Raw genomic sequence first — 22,446 nt, forward strand, 5'->3', positions numbered from 1 at the left:
GGAAGACATACAGTAAATGTCGGAACCAAATTTCATAGCAATCCATATAGTTCCAATATTTTTTTGAAACATTTCATTCTGGACCAAAGTGCAATCAACAGATATTGCCATCCATCCGCCATACTGCTAATAACGGTACATTGGTAAAAAAAAAAAAAAAAAAAAAGCCAATTTAAACGTACTTTTGGAGATTAGTAAAACTGTTCTACTAATTATATTTCACCATGAAAAGGCAATTCAAGTGAGAGCTGGGGGAAAACACAGCGTTTGAAAGCCTTTCTCACACTATGCAGTACACATAAAGTAGACTTCACGTGCTAAAATGAAAAATGAGTTAATGCTGACAGAAAATACACTTAAATATTAGGATTTGAATTATAGAAAAGCAATGTCATTATTTTCAGCATTTCATTTGTATCTCCAACCTTTTTTTCCCATGTGAATGGATTGTGCTGATGGCAGCCACCAACATAGATGTATGTGTGCATGTGTGCGTGTTCCACAGTAGAGTTGCATGACTAGGGCTTTGCATGTACTTTCAAGTAAGCACATGCATGCATCTGTCAGCAAAATTAGATTTGTGCAGCTCATCTTTGCATTCTCCTTTTCATGTTTGACGCATGAACTGTAGCATATGATAATGTGTCCTGTAGCATGATGCCTTGTATCCATATATGTGTTTAATACTTAATATAACCGCACCCTGAGTAATAAGACAAGATGCTACAAAGTACAACACTGTAAATTAATTTAACCATTAAAATTGACCCGAAGAACCATGAACAGAGAAAGTTGTCTGTGTTAACTGTCTCTTAGAATCAAAATGCCAAATCAGTAATCAGTAACTGATCGATTGCAGTTAAACTAATATGAAAAGGTCTCATGTTTCATGTGTTGGCAGTTAATCTTATGAAATACTTTAATCATAATGCTGAACTAAAACTATCCTTCTTTTTTTTTTCACCTTCACTTAACACTGCACTCAATGATGTGTTATGTATATTTTTTTTAAATAAACACAATAATGCTGTAATATATAAAATAATGTATCCCCAGCAAAGGAAAAGAACAGAGGCTAGCTCAAGTGTACGGTACGATACCTGTGTAAGAGAGAGTAACAGAGCCAAAAGTGAGTGGTGAAGGCGGCTGAACATTAAGAAAGGCAAAGACCAGACCAAAACTAGGATGAAACGCCAGTAAGTAAAGAATTTACATTCATTTGAGCCCAAGAGCAGTCCAAAAGGATGCCCTTGGTCTTGCTCTGGTAGAGAGAACAGTACTTTTTTCGCCACCTTACTTTTTCCCTATTGAAACCATTTTTTCAATTCAACAAAATAATGTAAACTTCTCCAATCGACATGTTTGTGGTTTTCTTAAAAATAACATTTATACAAAAGATTTTTATCCAGCCCAAATTTGTGTGATACTTAGAAAGTTTTGGTGAAGAGTCATATGATGGAGATGTCATTAAAAATGTCAAGCCAGAAGCTTGTGTTAGATAAAATTGGGAATTTTTCAAGCAATTACTTGATTTTGTTACACCATTTTCACTGATATCCGTGTAATACATCTAGCATTTTTGCATTCTTCTGATGAACTACCTTATTATTTTAGGTTTTTAACTCTTATCTGTAAATGGTTCCTCAATTGAATTTCCAGATCAGCTATATCATGATATACTGTATATTGCCATGGCAATGTGAAATTGAATATACGGTACCATAGAAAGAGATTTCATCCATATTACCCAGCCCTACTGATAAATGAAAAACATCCCTTCCATGATCTCTTTTTGTTGGACATTTACGCTTTGAAAGATTAATTTGGCATACTAATGGAATTTAGTAGGAATCAACAGTACACTGATAAACTAACACTAAAACAACTCAAACCTAGAGCCATGTGTCCCTCATCGAAAATCAGCTGTTCATATGACTGTATTAAAGTGAATGAAGGATTGAGTGAATGAGTGAACAATAATGCGTACAAATACAACAGAGTAATGATATAATAAGAGTAATAATAATACTTATAAAACACACAAATTCAAATTATACCATTCAAAACTGTTAGAATGATAACAGTGTGCATTCATATTCTTGCACCATCTACTTGTCATCTTTACTTCACTGAGTAAGCTGCATCACATGCAAACGGGCCCTCATGCATACACAAAACTCATCAGAAACACACACACACACCATTTCATCTAGTCTTTCTCCTCCCTCCCTTCCTCCCTCCAAGGCTTCATGGCCAAGTGGAGTGCTTTTCCCTTGTGTTGTTGTACCCATGTTAGGCTACTGACGCCAGCTTGTCATTCTCTACTATTACTGTGAGAGGGGAGTGCGTCACAGCTCACACAACCCACTTCTCTCTGTCAGCTCTCTGCTCTCGTTGATTGACACTGACGTTGCCGGGCGTTAGTATTTCAGGCTGAGTCCCATGGGAACGACGTGAGCGTCCAGACACTGGTCTTCCATTTGGAGCTGCATGCATAATGACTTTCATCCCATTTTGTGTCTGTACTTTTTGAAGTTTTGCTCTTTCATGTTTCCTCTCTGAAATCTTCCAGATGACACTTTTTAAGGAAGATAACTGGTAACAGACATCTCTGCTGAAGCATAACTTTCTACAATACTTCAGATTTAGATTTGTGGCGCAAATATTTCTACGGAAGCACATTCATTCACCAAAGAAAAAAACTTTGGAGACCTCATCTAGCAATTATAATTTACTATCTCATGCTTACGAGAAAAGATCTCATAATTACGAGCTCCAGATTGGTTATGGTGGCTGTCAAGCATCACTATTTGAGAAGTCAGAGGCATTATGGCACTACCTGATTTGATAAGCTTTTTTTATTTCCTCCTGTTTGAGACAGTGAGAGGTGGCTATTGATGTCAGGGTTTTTGTTTTTTTTGGTTTGTTTGTTCTTTGTCCGTCTTATATATCTATATAATGAAAATGAGCTTAAATATCAATATCATTAAGTGTTCTGTTTTTTTTAGTATTTTGGAAATGTTATATTAAACATTAAAAGTCTTCCCTTGTGTGAACAGATGTAAACTTTTAAAAATACAAGTATAATGTAACTTTTTTAAGCTTCTATTTGTTTACCTGTTGGAAAATTAATTAACGCGAATTACCTTTTAAGTGCGCCGAACTAGCTACGGTTCCTATTTGCTATGTATTTTGTATGGAGCTCAGAATCATGAGACATACAAAGTGAGCTGACATTAGGACCCAGCAAAGAGGGTTTGTTATTAGGATCGCCGGTGCTTGGCTCAGTACAGTGTATGCTGGTAAAACATTTTTTATTCATCTCACTGTGGTATCATGCTGACAAGGATCTCACAAGAGAAGACAGAGGCATTGTGGTATTACCTGATTTATTTAGCTTTTTTTTTTTATTTTAATTTTTTTATTTTGCAGTTTTCTGAGCTGTGTCCTGCAACTGTGTGGGCAGACTATGGGCACGCAGGGGGTTTCATATTATTTTCTAAACAGAATTAATAAATGCAAGTTTACAAACTATTAAACCAATATTCTTTGCAATAAAAACCCTATAATTTTTAGATTCTAGGGCTATTGCCATTTGCAATACCCACCATTTTGTGGCCGTTTATCTGAGCAATTTCTCCTGGGAAACATCAACCAAAGCCCCTCACTAGAGGCCTGTAAATACAAAGTATCTACTAAATAACATGAGGATGATATGATATGATTATTTCTCTATATCAGTTCTTTCTTTCTCATCCAGTCACACATACACAGGCAATAGAATAGTCCATACAAAACCTATGACTCTTGTTGGTGTGTGTGTGTGTGTGTGTGTGTGTGTGTGTGTGTGTGTGTGTGTGTGTGTGTGTGTGTGTGTGTGTGTGTGTGTGTGTGTGTACACAAAAGACAGCACTTAGTAAACACTGAACATAGATACCAATAACAGGAAAAAAAAAAACACCAAGTAGGAAATTTGAAGGGGAACAAATCCATAGAAAGAAAGCGCCTCTTCTGGGTAGCCTTGTCTTCAGGCTAGACCAGGGACACTCAGCATGTTTCACACCAGAGCAGCTTCATCCAATAAGGACTTACTCAATGAATTCCTTGTTGAATGAGATTGGAGAGAGAGAAACAGAGGTAGAGAAGGAAAAAAGTGGGAGGAGGATAAAGGGAGAGAAAGCGAGAGAAAGATGCCGGAGAAAACAAGCTGAATGAAAGAATAGAACACGTTGACATTAGCACAAGCTGCGTCAAGCCTAAAGGAACCAAACAGGCCACACATACGCGTGTGTGTGTGTGTGTGTGTGTGTGTGTGTGTGTGTGTGTGTGTGTGTGTGTGTGTGTGTGTGTGTGTGTGTGTGTGTGTGTGTTTGTGTGTAGGTGTGTGTGTGTGTGTGTGTGTGTGTGTGTGTGTGTGTGTGTGTGTGTGTGTGAGTGAGCGTGTGGCTCTGTATGTGTTTGTGTGAGTGAGCGATCAAGACAGGCGGAGAGAGAGAGAGAGACAGAGAGAGAGTGTGTGTGTGTGTGTGTGTGTGTGTGTGTGTGTGTGTGTGTGTGTGTGTGTACCATCCTGTACACACATCACAGCCCAAGGCCAACTCCTTCGTCTGCTCTTCAGATGAGAACCAAGCACTCACTTTGTGATGCTTTACCACAGCTCAGGGAGAAAACAGGCAGGGTGCCATTTATAGAATGGATCCAATTATTTACGAATATTGAAACTTAACCTGAAATAAACTCTCTACCCCAAACCTGATTAAACACACCCTTAAAGAAAAGTCTTATAAAAGCACAATGCAAAGGAAAAATGACAGATATGGTCTATGATCTGCTGTTTTTTAACTGGTGCAAAGTTTTATTTAAAACAAGTTGAATGTGACATCGACATTCACTGTTAACAAGCAAGGTCATTTCAGCAAGAACACTGCGATGTAAACATGTATGAATATGGAATTGTGATGCTGGAAGGCATGCAATGCAACAAGGCAAATTTGGCCAACATGGTACACTACACAAACCACTTTACTTCTTGATAGGAAATGAGAAATGGTTAAGTTTGTTTTTTCATCATTAATCTCAAAGACAGTCTGCTGCATCTGATAAATTTAGGTTGAGTTAATTACATTGTGGTCACTGGTTTCCATGCACGCTCTAACTGCATGCTGAAATAACCAATCGTAATCATTCTAACATTGGACAAATTTGTTTGGTGTAACAAAAAAAGACGATATAACAAGTGTCTCGTGGTCTTTTTCATCTAACTTTCGTGAAGTGTGTTTCCAGCTCCAGCTTGATCGGCGGATTGACAAGCACCTGTGCTGGCTTGTGGGCTGAGCCTATATAGGAAGTAGTCCAAATTTGGGGACAAAGTGTGGGTCTAAACTGTTTAGTTGGCCACAACTTGTCTATTGTCTAATCTCATTGAAGTGCTTTAAGTTAAAGAAAGTAACCAGAAATCACAAAGTCATATGGAATTACAATATCGTAATTGCAATACATGTTGAGTGACACCCACAGATCGATAAAGTACTATATTGAGAGGCCCCCTCTCAGCCATATTGTGTACCTTTTTATATTGTGTCCAAGTGGATCAGACTAATAGAACATGTTGAGTTGTGATGACAGTTTTTATTTTGTAAGTTTACCAGGGGAAATTGTCTTTTTTTTTCCACTGATTTTTATTTATTTTATTCTTATGTGGACTGAGCCTTTTGCCAAATAAGGACCAGAACCTGGATCATTCAGATAAACATCTCATTGTTCTCTCCACCAGCCTGCAGCCAATTCTATACAGATTTCAAACACAGCCCAGCCATAGCTCAAGAGGTCAAGGTTGAAACAGACCACATATCTTTAGAGCTGAAACTGGTCTGACCTCAGCTTGGATATACTGGGATGTTGTGAATTCAGAGAAGGCATATCAGGACTGAAGCCAGGCAAAAACACAAGCACACATGCACAGAGAGACACACACACACATGCACAGACGCACGCACGCACGCACGCACAGATCAGCAGTGTCTTACATAACACAGTGAGTGATGGCAGCTGAGGACACAATAATACTGCCTTTGGCATTTGTCCTGTGAAAGTTGGACAGAGAGGAAATCGGGTGAGTGGGAGAGAAAACAGAGAGGGACAGGCAGACAAAAAAGTGACAGAAAGTGAGAGAGAGAGGCAGAGAAAGGCTGAGAGGAGGAAAGAGAGAGAGGGGAAAGAGAGAGGGACTTTTTTTGACTACAGAAGCCCAAGGCCAGAGGCAAAATGCCCTGAGGAAAAATATTAACCAAATTATTGCTGCAGTCACTTTCACATCTTCTCGTTTTTTTTGTTTCATCAAGTCGCTAAAGCTTTTCCCCAGAGCCTATGTACTGCAGCTTGAGACTATGAAATAATGCACCGAAGTAGTGTTTACATGACTATATTTCTTTCACCTTTTGAAAGCCCTTCAAAGCTTAAAGCAAGTTCTACTCACCTTTGAGGTGAGGTGTATTTTCATTAAGAGGTTTGTACTATAATGCATGGATGATATATGTATGGATCAAATTTGTTTAGTTGATTTGTCTCTCATTTGTCTCTTTCAATAAGAAATTTTCAAAAACATTTTCCATAAGCAGCCTCAGAGTATCTGCACTTGCAGCACAAATCAAGGTTTGTAAATGAGACGACAATAATAAGAACAAAAAAAATATATGGAGCAACATGTTTTGTCCTCTGTAAAACTCTATATTTACTGCTCAGAAATGGCTGAATGTATCCGGGTGTGTGCATTCTCCCTGATATAAGACAAGACATACCAGGGAAATGCTATTTATTTACAGAGTTGGGCTGTGCAAATGTTGAATTTAAGATGACTCCTCTAGAATGTTTCATTATAGTCTTACTTTGCACATCCCTTTAAAAAAGGACTTCCTTTTAATTTTAAGACACGAGAAAGGATGGGATCCCACGTCATAAAGCAGGGACTTCTGATGCAGGCTCACCTAATGGCTGTTTAACTTTGCTCTGAATTTCAGAAGTCATGCTCTCAAAAAGTGTTGCGTCCCAGTATAAGGTGCATTTTGGGTTTTGCAGTGACTCGTGCAAGCAAAGGTCTTCCCCTCATTGTTTACAGTTGGGATTAAATAAGAAGAACCCAGATTCAGGTGATTCTGTTACATATCTGCCCTTTGAAAATTAACACAAGTGTGAGTATGTACTGTAGCCGTGTGTTATTCGCTTGAGCACAAATAAAGGGTTTTTTTGTTAATTCGTGTAACAGCACCAAAAATAACTCCTGTATTAAAAGACATTAGATTAGGGAATGAGGTTCCACTCCTGTGTTTTGGTGTCAGAGCTCCTCCTTTTTTACCTTTGGATCATGATTTGGGCCTTGAAGCATTGTCCTTGAAGAATTTATCCCCTATAGGAGATGAGAAGTTATAAAATAAAGTTCTGTAACTTTTACCAAACTAATACACTTCCGACCTAATTACATTTTGTACAAAATGCCATTACATTTGGTAAGATACGTGATAAATGTTGTCCAGCAAGAAACCAAATGTTGAAAATGTAAAAATTATTTTGAAAAAACTGAGTAAAAACCTAGTACATTAGTACAATGTAACAAAATGAGTCCCTTGGATCAGCCTGTGAGTAAGAGGGCCCATTTCATACTGAAATATGCCAAGCCAGTTATTTTAAACATCAGAAGCAAAGTAACATTGTACTCTCTTAACCATCATTTCACGGTCCACTTCCCCATCATTATAATATCTTCAGACCCAGTTTCAAAGGAACAGGTACGCCATAGTCACTCTCTCGAAATCGTTTTAGCTTTCTGTGAAGCTCTCCTGTCGAAAAAGAGAACGACATGCAAAGACACAGCGTTTACATTTTAATGTCCGGATGAGACCACAAATGAAGGTACTGTGTCCCAACACAGACAAACCCTGGCAATTAGCTGCTGTATGTACGTCATCAATGTGTGTCTGGAGCATGTGTGTGTATGTGTGTGCGCAACGTGTATGTGTGCATTATGAGGGATAATGGAAGGGAAAAACACTCCCAGATGCATGTGATGCAATTATACCCTTGATTATCTGATTGGGTAATCTACAGGCAGGCTGGAGGCGTCCAAGACAAACACACTGTCGGCAGACTGTTGACCGAACATAAACCACTAAGAAGGGCGCGTGCGCGCACACAAACACACACACACACACACACACACCTACCTGTATTTGTGCATTTGCCGAGAGAGAGAGAGAGAGATTTTTTTTTTTCTCCTGGAAGCTGTGTATTATGGAGGCAGCTGAGGAAACTGAGCTGCTTATTGTGTTGCAACATTTGTGACAAACATATGAGGCTGACAGCAAGTGTCGTGTCTGTGTGTGTATTTGAATGAGAGAGAGAGAGAGAGAGAGTTTGCTTGACTGGTTCAGTGATCTAACCCAAAATGACACTTCAACTCAATCTGAATAGAGGTCCTGCTTTATGAGGACAAAGCACATCTGGGAGCTTCACCAAGGCCGGGCTATGTTTATGTGTGTGTGTACTGTGCGTGTCCACATGTGTCTTTATGCAGTGCTTATTATGCACTACTTTAACTATGCAGAATACCCACCAAAGAAAAGGAAAGAAGTCTAACATTAATCTTGCTATGAAGATTTTTGATGCATAGTATGTGCAAATAAGCTACGGTAAATTGGAGATTGGTGTCAAATCACTGTTTATGACTAATACAGTAGAGTAAGGGTTTGTTTTTTTTTGTAGTGCTCCTTGCAAAGTCATCAAATCATCTTAAAATATGGCTTTTAGTGCTTTAAAACACACTTATCTGTATGATCACATGACACTTGTCAAAGATGCATTGGGAATAAATATTTTTAATCAATAATGACAGCTACCGTTATGGGTCATATCACATGTACTATATGGGGGAAATGTTAACAGCTCGCGCTCCAAAACTCAAAATATATGTTGTAATATATTGTTGTTGTCGTCACAGTCACGGCCATTTTAGCGAGTAGCCCCATTCACTCCTAGTCTTTTTGCTCAGTTTACGACTAGGGCTTTACCACTTGAGCCCAGTCTCTGTCTTGAGATGTTTTTTGTGTAATTCTCATTTCAGTCATGCAGGTTTTTCAGCTAACAGAGTCACAGGTTAAACTTGTGAGTGGCCTAACGTTTACTGAATTGCTGACTTTATGAGGTGGGAGTGCTTAAGTGTTGGGCATAAATGATCTCACTCATCTATGTAGAGGAACAGAGGTTTGGAGAAATTAAAATGCAAGACAACAAGGGCCAAAGACATAATTTTTAATTGGTTCTACATTTAAATGAGGTTTCTTACACATTTCCCCTGAAATGGTGTCACAGTGCAAGATTACTGAATAAGTAATACCCTCTGCTCCAAGACCAACTAGTACTGCTTTTAAATTATGAGGCTGGCATTGTTTGATCTTTTTTATTACTGTCGAAATGCCACATTTCTATTTTATTTGTACTATATTCTTTATTCTATTCTACATTTTAATGTGTTTTTAATCTTATTCTAGGTATATGTATTCCGACTCTTGCTCAGCTGCTGTAACACATGGGGATCAATAAAGTGTTATCTTAACTTTTGAAAATGCCAAAAACCAACAATGAATGTATCCTGCTAACTAGTCTTTGTAGCCACAACCTGATGTAGCCTCTTCCATACCAAAGAATTCCATTGTCTTCCAAAAACTATTGGCATATCCATGGCATATTCCTTCCTTATGGTGACAAAGACTAGTATAGTTTATTCTGGAAAAACAACATAAACAGCAAATTTGTTATCCTTGGAAGGTACAGTATTTCTGCGTTGGGCTGACCTACTGTCTACGCTCAGACATGCCCTTCAGTGTTTAAAGTACTTTGCTATTTTGTTTTCCTACTTATTACAGCTACCTTACACTTACTTTTTATGGGATTTGCTGATAATTATAAAAAGATCAAATAAAACAGTCAATATTCTTAAAGCAAGGTCGCTCAGTCAGTAACACTGGAACACTGTAGTGCTACTGGGCAGCTCCCAGGTATGTCAGTAGGTGTTAACTAAGTTTGCAGACCAAGGGCACAGCAGTGAAAGAACACATAGAGGAATAAATGCCAACCATTCCTGCAAAAACACAGTTTAAAAATCTCACCTCTTATCCTTAACGGATTCCTGGGTTCCCAAACTGCCCATGCTCAACAGAGAAAAAGCAGTAGGTAGAGACAGGGAATCACTAATGATGCTTTGTGAAGTGGGACCTGCACTTTTGATTTTACTTGAAAGTTCAAACTGACAAATGTCATGAAAGTAAAGCGCTCACACAAAACACTCAGAACAGAACTGTCTATAACTCTCTTTCACTGCCATCTCATTATGCAGTGGACTGTCAACCAGGGAGAGGAGCAGACAGACAGACGTATGGACAGATCTAGATTCTGCTCATCGATGCTGCCCCCTGCCCAGGCCAACCACCCTCCCCCCATCTCACCTCTCACCAAGCATATTTTGGAGCTAAAACACACCATTGAATCGAGTAACAAGGCAATCCTTGTCCAAGGCCACCAAACCTCGTGTGGACAGCCAGCAGAGAAGCCACTGTGTGAGTGTGTGAGTGTGTGAATGTGTGAGCACGTGTATACAGTAGTGGCCAGCCCAGGTTAAAATTATTTGCTGCGACCTTTCAGCAGCCAGCCGTGGAGATTGCTCTGACACACACATTTTGTTGCTCTTGCTCTCTTTCTCCTGCTCTCTCCTCTCTCTGTGGGAGCGTAGGGTATAGATCTGTATACTTGGAAACAGACAAAAACACACACACAAGTGCAATGTCTGTTGCAAAAACCATATGCGATCCACACAAACTTCCCTCAGCAGTGTGTCTGCGAGTCCAAGTGAGAGCTCACAGAGATGGTGTGTTGAGAACGGCAGCAGAGAGGCTGAGCCGAGGACCAGATAGTTGTCCTTTTACCATCAACACTTCTGCTGTGCTTGGCAGCAAACCTCCTCTCACTCCCCCTCTTTTCCTCGCCCTCCCCAGCAAATCTTTCAACACTCTCTCTTTCCCCTTCCATCACTCTCTCTCTCTCTCTCTCTCTCTCTCTCTCACACACGCAGTATCTCCTGCATTAGGTCCCCTCAAGCAAGACCCCCCCCCATCCTCTGTCTCACTCACACACACTCACTCACTCGCATTTGGCTGTTTGACTGCTGCTTGGGGCTGAATGCAGCCTGTACTAGTGCCAGTGTGTTCTTTTTTTTCAATCGCTTTTTTTTTTTTTTAAAAACCCATCTTTCCTCCTCTCTTCCACTGTCCTCCTTGTCTGCCACTCCGCCTACCTTTGCTGTTTTTCTCAGTGTTTCTTTTGAATGAAATGATCCATTCAAGAAGGCTACAGCTGCACCTCTGGTGACACAGACATGGCTCCTAAATCCCCACTTTCCAACTTTTTTTTTTCCCCCTTATTCTGGCCTAATTTCTGCACATCAAACTCCACTTCTTTCCCACCTTAGTCTCTGCTCAACATTGCTCTTTGAAGGCTCACTTTATTTATCTCACATTTTTTCATTCTCTTCCTCTAGCAAAGAAGAATCAAGAGTTCTTAAGAGTAGGACAGCTGATATTTTATCCTATTATGCACTGCTGCTTTTGGCCCCTAATTGAATTTGCATTCATCTGTCTTTTTTCACTATCTGTAACTGATTTACATGTATTTTGGATGAAAGCATAATCCTTTTTACTGTGTTTCCTACTGAGACTGACGCAAGTTCCCAGAGAGTAGTGTATACATAATACCTACGTACTATTAGTTATATATGAAGGAAGAGTTTAGTTGCATTTTCTCTATGCTTTTTATCCATGTGTGTCTGAAACACGTACACACACCCACAAGTTGGAGTATGTGTTCCCTTAATATCTTGATTGTGTGATGTGTTCAACAAGCAGATGAGGAAGGTCTTGTGTTGTTTGTGTGACGTGTGTATGCATTTGCAACTTTGCCCAATTTGGCAATAATAAAAGTCCACTGTGTTCCTTCTTTGATCTACTTTCAAAACTATGTTTCTGCACACCATCAATTAGTATCAAATTCACAGAGAACGACTTAAAGATGAGTAAGTCCAAAGATGAAATGGTGTTTGCCTCAGTTCTGATATATTAAAACAAGAAATCATGTTATTTTATTGTTTAGATATACAGTGGAGTAAAGTAACAGCAGAAAGAGCCTCACAAACCCAATATGTAATGTAGACTTAATGCAACAGATTTTGCTTTGAGTGTATCAGAGTGAATGGAAAATGGCAAAATATTCATCTCTTCTCATACATCTTCCCAGGTTTTGCCTGGTTCTGAAACATACAGTATCAACATTCTTTCTGGCAAAAAGGTTGTTAAAACCTTTTATTGGAGATAAAAAAATATCTTCCATTATATGATAATAATAATTATTATTTTTTGTGATAATAATAGTTAATATTGTTGTTATTGTTAATATTATTGTTGTTATTGTTACATATTGCTATTATTGTTATTATTGTTATATATTACTATTATAGGAAGATATAATAAGCATGGATGCCACTCAAAGTAAGATAGATCTGGCAACAGGAACCGGTTGTGTCTCCCTGGAAATGTATGTGCGTCAATGAAAGAATGTGGGCCTTCCCTCAAATAGATTTCAGAGCACGTGTTTCTGCTTTAAAATCTGTCTCCCTCCCTCCTTACCCCCTCCCATCTGACACAGCTACTGCATATGATGATGAGATGATGACTATGTTGGGCAGCACAGTGATAGCCTTATTCAAGGTCTGACATCCATTTTCAAGTGACCAAAGACTTCAACATTACAAGAAAACTAACTTGTTCCACCCGGCTACAGCTTTGTACTTTAACATGATGTGATGTAGAGCGGCTTATCGGAACTTTCTTGAACTATTTTTTTGGTCCTTTGCTAGCTTTTGTGTAATGAACTACTGCCACTGTGTAATCGAGAGGAAAAGAAAACTGCATGGTGAAACATAAAAAAAAAAAAACACTTGGAAATATTGCTGATTTTTTTTTTTTTAGACATTCTATTTATGGCTGTTGTTATCTTGTATACAGTGAGTGTTTTTCAATTGCATGTGACCCAAAAACCACTAGGAGAGGCCTTTTTCCCCAGAATCCCCATCCCAGTGAGATCCTGGCTAAAAGACAACTTCTGTCAAAACACAAGGCCTCTGTGTGGAGCTAGTCCAGAAAGATCATAACCAAGTACAATTCACATCAAAATCCTTAAGACTCAACATTGTATCATGTGGATAGTGCAGAAACCTCTCATGACTTTAATATAAGCTCGTTTGTCCTGCATAACAGTACAATAGCAAAACAATAAATCCTATTCATCTTAAAAAAATAAAAAACAAAAAAAGAAACACAGAAATAAAGCACCAAACCCGAGCCAGTGCTATTTTGCAGCTTCAAGTTCAGCAGAGTGCCTGTCTTGCCTCTGGCTTGGCAGGCTGCACCAGCCTGCTTCATAAATACTGCACAACCAATGCTTGATGAAAACCCCCACTTCTCTCAGGTACAACTGCACTCTTGAGAGCTTCATTATCTACAGTATGGATAAACCGTACCTACAAACCGAGCGTGTTTGTGTCAGGGAGAGACTGTGAAAGAGAGAGGGAAGGAGGAGGGAAGAGAAAGAAAATGTGAGTACTTGATTTGACTAATTTGTTCAACGCCTTCAGATGTCTGCACTGTAATGCCTAAAGCGAATGGACCAATGGTGGTTCCAAAATAGTCAGTGACTGACTAAACCTTCACAAGTAGCGTGTGTGAGTGTGTTCATGCAAAGGTAGTATCAGTCAGTTTGATAACATGCAGCAGTACTAGAAGGCATAAGGAAATGTAAAATGCATTCTTAAAATATTGAATAATTAGGAGTTCTTAAGTGTGGGGTCCTGATCCCATATGAGTTGATATGCAGACTGGGGCTATGTCCAAAAATCAATCCCTTGTTCATTCATTCACCATTAACACTCAGTAGTTTACTCTATCGCAGGCCGGCCATTGGGAATTGGGTCATTATCGACGGGGGGATAAAATCATCACATCAGATCAGCCTCAGATGACAGGTTGAAATGTTTTTTCAGCATTTCGTCATATTTAAATACATACAAAGTGAGCAGTCGTGATATAAGTCAACAAGTTAATTGTCATGCTTGATCCCATTTAAGGGTCACCCATAGACCTTTTCATGACCTTCGGCATTGGCTTGGGCCTTGGGCCAGGGGCATCTGTACTCATTGACGGCAGGGCTGCTCTACAGTGAGTTACACGTTTCTGACACTGATGAATCGCCTTCATTTTGCATTGTCATTGACATGCAGGCTTAGTGTTGCATAACTTTAATTTACACTTCTAGCAAAGGTGAAGAATTGCATTTTCACATATTTAGCACAAAGTACTGTAAATAGTAAATAGATTTATCACTCCGTTATGTAAACTTTTGAGGACAATATATAATGAATATACTTTACACTTAGAATTTGGACACAAAATAAGCTGACGGAAAGATCTTTTGCACTAAGTAGCAAATAGGGAAGGATTTCAGACAGCCTGGGTCACAGAAATCTAAATCTATGTTACAACTAACTATATGATAATGTTGCTAATTTTGAAACATAGAACCTCAAAGTATATCTCTCATACCATGGCATATACTTGTTTCTTACTAGATGGCAGGTGTTGAGCAAAATATCTTTGTGAATCAGGATATACCCCATGCAAAATAAACTGATTAACCACCATTCTAAATCACAGAGCAAGATGCATTAAACTGCTGGTTATCATTACAGCAGTGTAGGCACTCACAGGTAAAACTAATCTAACCATTGGTAAAATGTGAATCCTATTTCAGTAACATTTTTCTATTACAGTGAAATAGTGAGAATGTGAAAGGGGGAGCTGACAGTGAGGAGCCAGCTGAGATTTAGCACCTGACTCTGCAGTTTTTTAGCAATTGTTGTGGCTTTACAGACTGCACATTTATTGTTTTGTCTCAGGCTCACTACTCCCATCAAAACTGTATACAGCTGCAGCGGGCAACTGTTTTTAGCACACAAGCTCTGACAAAGTACTGTATATTGTTGAGCAGCAAACAGCAGACGGAGAAAAGTTGGCAACTAATTATTGAAGAGGACCATAAAAGAACTGAAATGACAGGATTTACATTGAGCAAGTGGCCAAAAACTGGAATCACCCATTATTTTTAGATATCAGCACACCTCTCTATGTAGTATTGTAGTATATATATACTGTAAAAGTCCTTTAAATTTACAACTACACTTATTACATGATGTACAATGAATCAATAATCTAGAAAGTGGCATATTTTGGTAGCATTTTGGTAGCACCCAAAGTGCAATCCATTTGTTTGTGTTTCTCCCCTTCTGTGCCCTACATCAATCTCCATGTTCCTCTCACTGGTCCCATAGATTACACAACGATGCGACAGAGGGACATGCTGTCCTCAGCATCTGGTCAATTGTGATTTTTTAAAGTTTTAAAGTTCAATTTGTCATCACTGCTGTTCCAGACAAGGCGGGGTAGAACGGGTAATGGAGCTGTTCTAATAGTTCAGATAGTCCCCTAACTCAGCGTTCCCTGGATACCAGTTAGCAATGAACAACCAAGCATTGAGAGTTGGAGAGCTGATGTGGGATCAACTTAAGTTTCCAAATGAGGGAATTCAATTTGTGGGATGGGACCAATTGTGTGATTCCAGATCAGGGTACTATGAAAGTTGAACGACTCTGCTGCAGTGGGGCCCTTGGTGGCTCACTATCACACATGTAGAAAGAGTACAAGCTCAGGTAAACTATGCTTCAAATGCTAACACTAAATTCAGGCTTGTTCATAAAAGGCTAAATATATGTTTACTAAAAATTAATAATATAAACATTTAGATGAAAAAAATAAATAAATAAGGAACTAAATAAAATAGGATTCTGAAAATCCCTATCATGGATTTTTCACCAAATGAGCTCAGTAACTGTAAACTATGATAGCTAGTGATCCCTTTGCAGTGGGAAAGTTAAGAATGATTTAATACAAAGTGACAGGAACTCATTTTAAATTGATCTGCTACTTTACAAAAAAAAGTACAGAAAATCAACTCAACTTCTGTGTAAGGTGTATATACCTCTGAGCATTTACCCAGTCAACTACAGTACACCACAAATCAAAGGGAGAGAATAGATGAGCCATTTAATTACTGCTATTAAGTTTTTCTTTCTTTTTTTGTTTTTTTTTTTCTCATGTATTGATTTCTAGCTAAGTCACACGTGGATGATTGTGGCACAGGCTCACCCAGTCAGGACGATCATTGGTTATCCCCACTGTACATACGTATGGATCCCCGTCTCTGTTTCTCATGCGGCAACAACATCACCAGCTTCTCTTTTATTCCCCCAACATCTCTTGGTTTTATCTCAGTCTGTCACAAGAGGGCATGAGCACAATTGGGGGCAAAGACCGCAAGAGAACAACCTTCAGTAGAGGAGACATTCATGGGTATGAAGGGATGATCAGATTCAGGTATCATTTGCATAACATGATATACATAACAATTTATCCAAATATGTTAATTATGGAATATTTGCTGCCCAGAGCACAAGTATTAGCAAGAGTGAGTGAGTGAACAAGCGAGCGGATGGACATGTGTACAAGTTTGTGTATCATGCTATTTTTCAGATAACTGCAAGTTGTGTAAATCTTGTGCGACATTTGTTTAATACTGTACGTGCTGAAAACTTCCACTCCCCTTTCTGTGCCTGTTAGATTATTAACATTTTTCCTCCTTTTCTGGTTTAAACGATGCATTTACGATCTTAAATTTCCCCTCTACACATTTGTGTTACCAAGTAGATTATTAGGGCTGAATTTTTGTCCAGCTCACCTTTGGCATGGAAAAATGTGTTCCAGTACTTCCGTGATTATAAATATAATACAATAACTGAAGCAAAAAAATATAGATTAGGTTTGGATGTAAGGCTAATCATGCACTGCATTACACATCTGAAAAGTGCTTAAAACTGGATGTAAGTTTTTAGTGGACACTCAATTTCTGTCAAGTCATAGTGTGACATTGAAGGTGTAGTGAGTTATAGGTGATACCCATAACTGCAAAGTTGTTAGTCTTGCTGGCGTCTTGGTATAGGCTCAGTGTTGAGGTTAAGCTAAATATTGTAGATTCAGCACATGTAAAACCTCATATATATATTGTACATGGTTTAATTCAAAGTAATTATGCCTATGTAGAAATAAGGGAAAAGATTTTATGAATTACTTCAAACTTTGGTTGTCAAGTATATGCCCTTTAGTTTAAAAGGAGCATTGTTTTGCAAAGCAGAGAGCATTCACGAAAGCACAATTCTCTCTGTAAAAACATAAAGATAGCTATGTCATGGCATGCCAGTGCACAACCAGGAGTAAATCACAGTGAAAAGCATTTGATGGGAGGCTGCTCTGTAACATATACATCTTTCCACCTGCACATCTGAATCAGAACATAAACAAGATGTTGACTAATTGATTCTGAGAAAATCAATCCTAAACAGTGTCAAACTTAAGATAAATATTTTTCAATGACAAATAAACTGACGCATCTAAGAAAGTGTGTTCAGGAGCTGAAATCAGGGCTATTTTGGGACGTGAGCAACTCAAGTCGGATAACAAACAGAGATGCGCCTCAAGCTCAAAGTTAGCTCATTGAACCAGTATTCAGGGCAGACTACCTCCACCTCATTCATGGATTTTTGGTCACGTCCAGCTAAATATCACGGGTAACATTAAACAACCCCCCCCACCGATTCTCTACACTGAGAGTTTCCAAAAACCTCCGGCATCAGTGAGTTATACAACAGCTTTGGTTTCCTTTCTTTTAATTAACACATCAGAGCAAGAACGGGGTGATATACAATTCACCTCGGACTATTCGCAATCCCCTCTTTCCACCGACGCCGACCCCGCAGCAACAGTCTTAACGTGCAGCACAAGATCAGGTTCTTATAAGGGCACAGTTGCATCCAGTTTGGCTCCATAATGTGTAAAGTTCGGGAACACGTGCACCACTCCACTGGCCAGCACCCAGGATAAACAGAGGCTTTCAAAATATTTAGATGTGACCTCACACCTATGCACGCACAGCGCACACACAGACAGACACACGCGCACACGCGCACGGGCACACAGCGACTTGGCATGCTAAGTGCTCCATCCATTCGCTTATCAGCAGCACAAACATAGCGCACAGCACAACGACCAAATTAACAGCAGTGTCAGACCGAAGGTAAACCGCAGTGTTTGCGCGGCGCAAAAGAGGCTGCGAATCAAAACACCGTAGCAGGCGTACATCCCGAAAAGACTAGACTAGTGATGGGTCTTGGTGAACTGTCGATGTTGGCCCCTTGGAGCGAAGAAACCGTTAGTATCATAATAACAAACCCCGATTCTACGATCTCTATTATGCCGCCTGGCCCGATGTCATAAGGGAAGTGCGCGTAAAGCCGTCGCACATGCCATCAGAGAGAGACGGAGGAAACCCAAACGCGTTACGGGCCTACAGTAGTTGAAAGGTCACAACCAAAGCAGTAACAAAACATTCACTATGCTCCGGTTCTGACGTCCAAAGTTGGACAAGTCGTACCTGGTCCCGCGGAATGCAAGGCAGCGAAGTCCTTCGGTGGGACTTGCTGTTGCTCTGACTATGAGCCATCATTTCCGAGGCCGCTATGGAGCTGGACCTCCGTCTCCTTTTGAAGACACGGATGTCCTCCTCCTTCGCCCCGGTCACAGAGCCACAGCACCCCGTCCCGCTGGTCCCTGAGGCCGGCAGGAGCCGGTCAGCATACCTCGCAAGCAAAACCCCCAGCAGCCCCAGCAGGTAGGCCAGGTAGGGTCTCCAGCTGGCCCGGACCCTGCTCAGAGAGACGAGGGAGACGGCCCTGATGACGCTAATGAAGATGAGGATCGACACTCCCTGACCCAGCCGGACGACCAGCAGAGCCCCGCTGCCCAGGCAGCCGAGGACTACCAGGGTTGCGGGGAGGGACAGCAGCTGCTCCTCGGCGCCACGCAGCAGGGACTGCGCCGCGGCTTCGCCCAAGTGGCACACCGCTAACAAAAAAAACGCGGTGCGGATGAGCACCCCGCAGCGGATCAGGTACAGCCCGACCCAGAAGAAGGCACAGACGAGTGTAAAAACTGGGGAGACGCAGTAACACGCAGTCAGAAGCAGCTCCACAGCGCAGCCCGCCGCGAAATGAAGACGAGAGCCGGAGCCGCTGCTATTTCCGTTGCTGCTGCTGCTGCTGCTGCTGCTGCTGCTCGCATCCCAGTCAACCAATCTGAGCAGCAGAGCGAGAATAACGGAGACGGAGGCAACGCAGACCGCAGACGACACTCCTCGGCAAGTCCATGTCACGGCGAGTCTCAGCCACGACTGGCTCCCCGCGTCCGGGTGCAACGGGGTGACACATGTCCTCATGTAGCGCTCCAGTGCTGCCTGGGGATGTTTTTCATGAGCGCTTCTAGATGAACCCCTGTCGCCGTCTGCCTCCAAGGCCATCGCTATCAGTCAAGTGGAACGCGGCGCTGACCGTCCGGGAAAACAATAGATTTAGCCTCTGTGTGAGTGTCTACATGTTCCACCTACACTTCCCGTGATAATGCATGTTGTCTGTTCGCGGCTGGCACCAAAATACTGGTCAGTGATGCTTGCCTCCCAAAACCCAAGTTCAAAAAGTATTCAGATCATTTCAAAACTGCCAGATTATGGGGTTCGCAACTTCTCTTGTAGTTTGGGTGCTCAGAACATCCCCATACATTTGGTTTACTATTGAGTGGCCCCTGGTAGCCAACCAGTGAACCAAAAGGCAACCCCTGGCGTTTCACACATCTAGGCCACTGCCTCCACTCCTCCACATAGTCTCTCGGTCACCCTCCCTCTCTTTCTCTCCCCTCCCACTGGACACTATCCCTTTTTTTTTTTTTTTTTTTTTTGTATCCCTCTTTTTGTGCCGCTCCGGTGATTCCTCCGTCACGTTTTAGCTCTTTCCAGTGTTTCTGTTCACTCTTCAGGCTGCCCTGGATGTGACTCAGTTCACTGTGGATGGGTGCCATGTTTATATGAAGATTTCCTGGCTTGTTCTGGAAGATGGAGAGGCCAGTATAAGAATGAACTGTAGTAATCCTGTGATACATTTTGGAGATACACTACACTGCATGAATATGACAGGAGATCACAGGGGTACCGCAACTTTAAACGATACAATTTCCCTGCCTAAGGTCAAAAATCACATGTCAAAGACACTTTACCATAAAAGGAACCTGTGTGAATTCATTATTTACATAATATCTTCAGTGCCTGTAAGTGTAATTTTAAATTACTTATTTCAATTTCCTTTAGCCGCTTGACATGCACTTACTACACATGTCATTTTCATGGATGCACTGTATGTACTTCCAAAAAAAACAGCCGTACCATTTTAAAAAAAAAAAGAAAAAAAAAAAAAAAGCACAATCCAACAAACAAACAAAAAAGCAGAATATAGCTCTGGTAATAATCATCTTGCTACCCATGATTTTTTTATTCTGGATTAAAATCCTAAATCACATCATCCTCTGCCTCCTGTGTGGCAGACTGCGCGACCTAGGCCAAGTTAGCAGCCGTCACCTGTGTGCCCTACATTTTATGAAAGGATTTAAAAGGATGCGATGCAATCGCATAAAGCTATTACAAGTCTGTCATCTCTTTCTGTAGCATTACTAATTCAACTAAATTATATACATTTTTTCTCTGAAAGAAAAGCATTACAAATGCTCTACAGTGTCTGAACTGCTGAAAGAGAAAACAAAACCATCTGTCAAAACATCTGTTTGATAGATCGGGTATAAATTGTTTTGTGTATATATGCATCAGAAATTTATGAGGTGTCTTCTTTCCCCTATTAGTAGTTTGAGTTATGATGTAATGTAGAAACAACGTTTTATTATAGCGGTGTTATACAACGTGGGTCAGTGCAATCAGGGCATAAATCTCATGTTTCAGTTATCCCATCACAATGGACAGTGGACATTTGCCAGTATGAACTGTTCATTTTTATTTAAGCTCTGTTGAAGCCTTTGGAAGTCCAAGGGGCCGAGGGAGGACAATTTAATGCAGAAAAGGCCAAAGATTTTATTTTTTGTTTTATTTTGTTTTATTTACTTACACGGGTAATCAGTTTTGGTTTTTTTTCGCTTGCTGAATATTTACAAGTCAGTTGGCAACTGTGCAACAATCTCAAAGACAAAATATTAATCACCGAACTGTGACGCGGTCCAATATATGGCGACCCACGGCCACAGTGAAGGAGCAGATTCAGTCTGGGCTGGCTCCAGCAGGGTTCAGCCCTGTCTTTGCCGTACATCAGCACTAACACATGGTAAATCACATTTTGGCAAAGGTAGCCATGATAATAACATTCTTTGCCCTTTGCCCTCAGAGACGTTGTCCAGACACACTCCCCCAGTTGTACCGAGGAAGTGTTGTAACAGTGTCATCTATCATTTTGAATTGCCTGACCAGAACTGTGCGTGTCATTGATGACTTTCATCAGCTTATCTGTATGCGGGTGCTTACACAACCACACTTCTAAATCCTGGAAGTATATATTTATACTGTCATTCCATGTAAACATCCCGCTTTATGTTCTGACCTGTTGGAGTGGATGACAGGGCTTCTTCAGAAAATGTTCCTGTAGGCTGTTCATTTACACATTCTTATGAATAAATGTTTTGAATTATCTCTGCTGCTGACAACACAGTAGCCATTCAAACAAGATCAAGTTACAGAGAACTTCTAAGACACAATGAAATAAAAAAAATACCTATCCACATATCATGTGTTACATTCTAAACATACTGTATTTCAAAAAATAACTTTTGAGTATTTCCTCTTCCCGTAAAATATGTTTGGTGACTCTCCTTGAACTAGTGGGTGGTTGCATAAATTTTTGCAATCAAATTTGACTTGGGTTTAGCTAACCCTGACCACCATATAAAACATCACTTGATCGCTAGGGAGTGGGCCGCTAGCTAGAAGAGGAACATCATCATAGGAGGTGTGTGTTTAGATTTTCGCAACCAAAAACAAACACTTTACATTTCCAAAGAATGGGATTGAGGTCTAATTTGTTAGTTTAGCCCTTCACCTTCTCCTCCTGATCTAACGATGTAGGTAGAGGTGAACAGTCCTCTACAGCTCTGTATGGGGATCTATTCACTAAACCATGCAAACCACTTCTGAGCAAACAAAGCAATCACATCTGAAGGATTTGATTTAAATCAGACTAGTAACTAAATCCCATCCAAACATTCAGCTTCACTCAGAAATAACTCACATTAGTGAAGCTAAAGACCT

At 40.3% G+C, this 22,446-nt stretch overlaps 1 protein-coding gene across 1 annotated transcript in view; it reads right to left on the reverse strand.

Moving 5' to 3' along the window:
* LOC120791749 (cGMP-inhibited 3',5'-cyclic phosphodiesterase A-like) overlaps positions 1–19,905 on the reverse strand; it is a 52,801-nt gene extending 32,896 nt beyond the window's left edge. Inside the window, exon 1 of the mRNA XM_040130399.1 lies at positions 18,691–19,905. Within this exon, the coding sequence (XP_039986333.1) occupies positions 18,691–19,611 (921 nt within the window). The 5' untranslated portion in view covers positions 19,612–19,905. The remainder of the gene's footprint in view (positions 1–18,690) is intronic.
* Positions 19,906–22,446: the final 2,541 nt, after the last annotated feature.

Source organism: Xiphias gladius, chromosome 7, assembly GCF_016859285.1.
Source record: "Xiphias gladius isolate SHS-SW01 ecotype Sanya breed wild chromosome 7, ASM1685928v1, whole genome shotgun sequence".
NCBI classification, from domain to species: Eukaryota; Metazoa; Chordata; class Actinopteri; order Istiophoriformes; family Xiphiidae; genus Xiphias; species Xiphias gladius.